Source organism: Nanorana parkeri, unplaced genomic scaffold, assembly GCF_000935625.1.
Source record: "Nanorana parkeri isolate BGI_ZX_2015 unplaced genomic scaffold, ASM93562v1 scaffold15, whole genome shotgun sequence".
Taxonomy (NCBI): domain Eukaryota; kingdom Metazoa; phylum Chordata; class Amphibia; order Anura; family Dicroglossidae; genus Nanorana; species Nanorana parkeri.
Window position 1 is genome coordinate 3,958,433 of NW_017306283.1, and position 2,726 is coordinate 3,961,158.

The following is a 2,726-nucleotide window of genomic DNA, read 5'->3' on the forward strand; positions in this document are numbered from 1 at the left end:
AATACATTAGTTATACAAAAATGAAAATATAAATGATTAAAAAAATATAATTAGGAAAACATACTTCAAATGGCTGTAGTTTACTATAGTGAAAAATGGAAATCACAAGGTAACTGATACACATAAAATAAGCAGGAACTTATTGACAAAGGTAAATTCCTATGTCATCCTATTAAAGGACTCAGCAAGTCATCTGTCATCAACGTGGGAAGCACACAGACAATCAATAAGTGTTAAAGTACCTGAAGTATAATAAGTGTTTTTAGAGCACAAGAATGTGTACATGTTTTTATATATAATTGTTCACAATTAGTCATTAAAATAGGTTAACATGCATTATTGATATAGAGGCTTTTATGGTGGAAGTAGTAAACAGGAACTAAACTTTTAATATAACTAGTACTGCTATTGAAATCTGTCTCATAAGGTTTATTGCTGTGTTCTCTCTTACAGATACTAGCATCTAGAAGTAAAACAGTGGCGTTAATGGATTGCAGAGAAAGCACTCCATCCTCCATTGGAAGGTACACTATAGAGAGAGGCAATATGCCTGGCCACTGTGGAAGCTGGGCTCCTAACAGCAATCTTCATGATCTTTGTACTTCTGGGATCCCCAATTCTAAAGATAAAAAGTCAGGTCATAAGAAGATTCGTCACACCTGTAATCATGTCCATGTCGCTATGAATGAAATGAAAAATGATAACAGAAATGAGTGTGTTCTTTCTAATACACTAGGAACATGTAACCACAAAAGTCCAGCACATTCACCAAATATGACAAACAAGGTAGCACTTACTGTCAAATCTGAAAGTCTGGAATCCCTAGAGTGTTCATCTGGCAGTGATGAGCTTTCCTCTGGATATACCTCCACCACTGATGGGCTAGCTTCGGATGCTCCAGAAGAACATGTACAAGAAGCTCTGGATCACCTTAACCAATCAATTGAAGCTTTTAATACAGGACTACAAATGATTCCTTGTTCCACAAATAATTTAGAACCAGAAGCCACCACTACCCCTAAAGAGACAGGAAATTCTCTGGCAGCTGGAATCAGCCTCAATCCTGCAAATTTGCCTTTCTGTGCTGAAGTGGTTTCTAAAAGGCAAATGGCCTACAATACCCTAGATGCCAGACCCAGACATGAGTTTTATGTTAATTCTGTAGCACCTGGAAGACTGAAGAGAAGTCGCCCATCCTTGGATATTCTCAGAAATGCCATAGTAGTAAGTACAATACAGTGCAAAGTAATACTATGGTTTATTTTCTTGGCAATATAATGCATACAGAGATTATTCATGTTAACTAATATTCATTTACACCTCATTTTACAGGATGAGCAGCAGATGGTTTCAGTCCCCTTGGATCAAGATGTAGAAACGTCTGATAAAGACAAGACTGACCTAAAGGAAGAGTCAGATGGAAAGAAAAAGAAAAACAGATTTCCATTTTTTTCTTTGACTAAAAAGAAGAAAGAACCCCAAGGTCCTGTTCGGTTTGGCTGGGTAAAAGGTGTCATGGTAAGCAACAAGTGTAAATGATCTAATATTTCCCAACAATGCTACTTTTATGCTATGTGGCATATACTACAATCGAAATACATTAATTACTTAATACTATTTATTTTCTATACTCTCTTAACAGATTCGATGCATGTTAAATATATGGGGGGTCATCTTATACTTGAGGTTACCATGGATCACAGCCCAGGCTGGAATAGGTATAGATAACACTTATTAATTAAGACATGTTGGTAAAATACTTAATATGTTGAGGGTGTCTAATATATAGATACATGTGCACCGGCAAAAAATTAGTTTCGTTTCGTTTTCATTTGGATTTTGCTTTTTTTTGTTTTTCTGGATTCGGGTCCAATTCGTTTTGGGATTCAGATGAAATTCGTTAGCGGTAGTCTGAGATTTGTTTTTTTACAGTCTGCAAAAGAGCAAATAAAAAACAAAGGCATTAGGTTCCCCACCAATTCATACCAGACTTTTTAGGTCTGGTAGGAATGTTAGGAGGGACCCCCCAAGTTAAAACAAAAAAAAGTGTGTGGGGTTTCTCCCAAAATCCATACCAGGCCCTTTAGGTCTGGTAGGAATTTTAAAGGGGAACCCCAGCCCCCAAAAATGGTGGGGGGGAAACATTGGGGTCCCCCCTAACAATCCTACCAGACCCTTGATCTGAGCACAGGTCCGGCAGGCAGGAATGGAAGGGGACGATCGAGCGCCCCCCTCCTCCCTGTGCCTTACCTGGCCACGTGCCCTCGGCATTGGGAGGGTGTCCCCATGTTGATGGGGACAAGGGCCTCTTTCCTAGAACCCTGACCCGGTGGTTGTTTGGGTCTGCGGGTAAGGGGGCTTATTTGCATCTGGGTACCCCTTTAATTAGTTTTTTTTTAACTAAAGAAATAGTCAAAAATTGACTGTTTATTTACATTTAATTTTAACCCTTTAGTGAATGGGTGGGGGTACAAGTACCCCTTACTCATTCACAAGGGGGGGCAGCATCTGGGTGCCCCCTTAATTAAAGGGTTACCCCAATGCAAATAAGCCCCCTTGCCCGCAGACCCCTTTAACCATCGAGTCAGGGTTGTGGGGAAGAGACCCTTGTCCCCATCGGCATGGGGAAATCCTCCCAATGCCGAGGGCACGTGGCCTGGTAAGGTGCAGGGAGGGGGGGCACTCGATCGTCTCCCCTTTCCTGCCCTGCCGGGCCTGTACTCGGC

General features: G+C 40.8%; 1 protein-coding gene across 1 annotated transcript in view; it reads left to right on the plus strand.

Moving 5' to 3' along the window:
• Positions 1-486: 486 nt before the first annotated feature.
• Positions 487-2,726, plus strand: part of LOC108788651 (solute carrier family 12 member 3-like) — a 22,485-nt gene continuing 20,245 nt past the window's right edge. The window contains exons 1-3 of the mRNA XM_018558478.1: positions 487-1,224; positions 1,333-1,518; positions 1,643-1,718. Of these exons, the coding sequence (XP_018413980.1) occupies positions 487-1,224; positions 1,333-1,518; positions 1,643-1,718 (1,000 nt within the window). The remainder of the gene's footprint in view (positions 1,225-1,332; positions 1,519-1,642; positions 1,719-2,726) is intronic.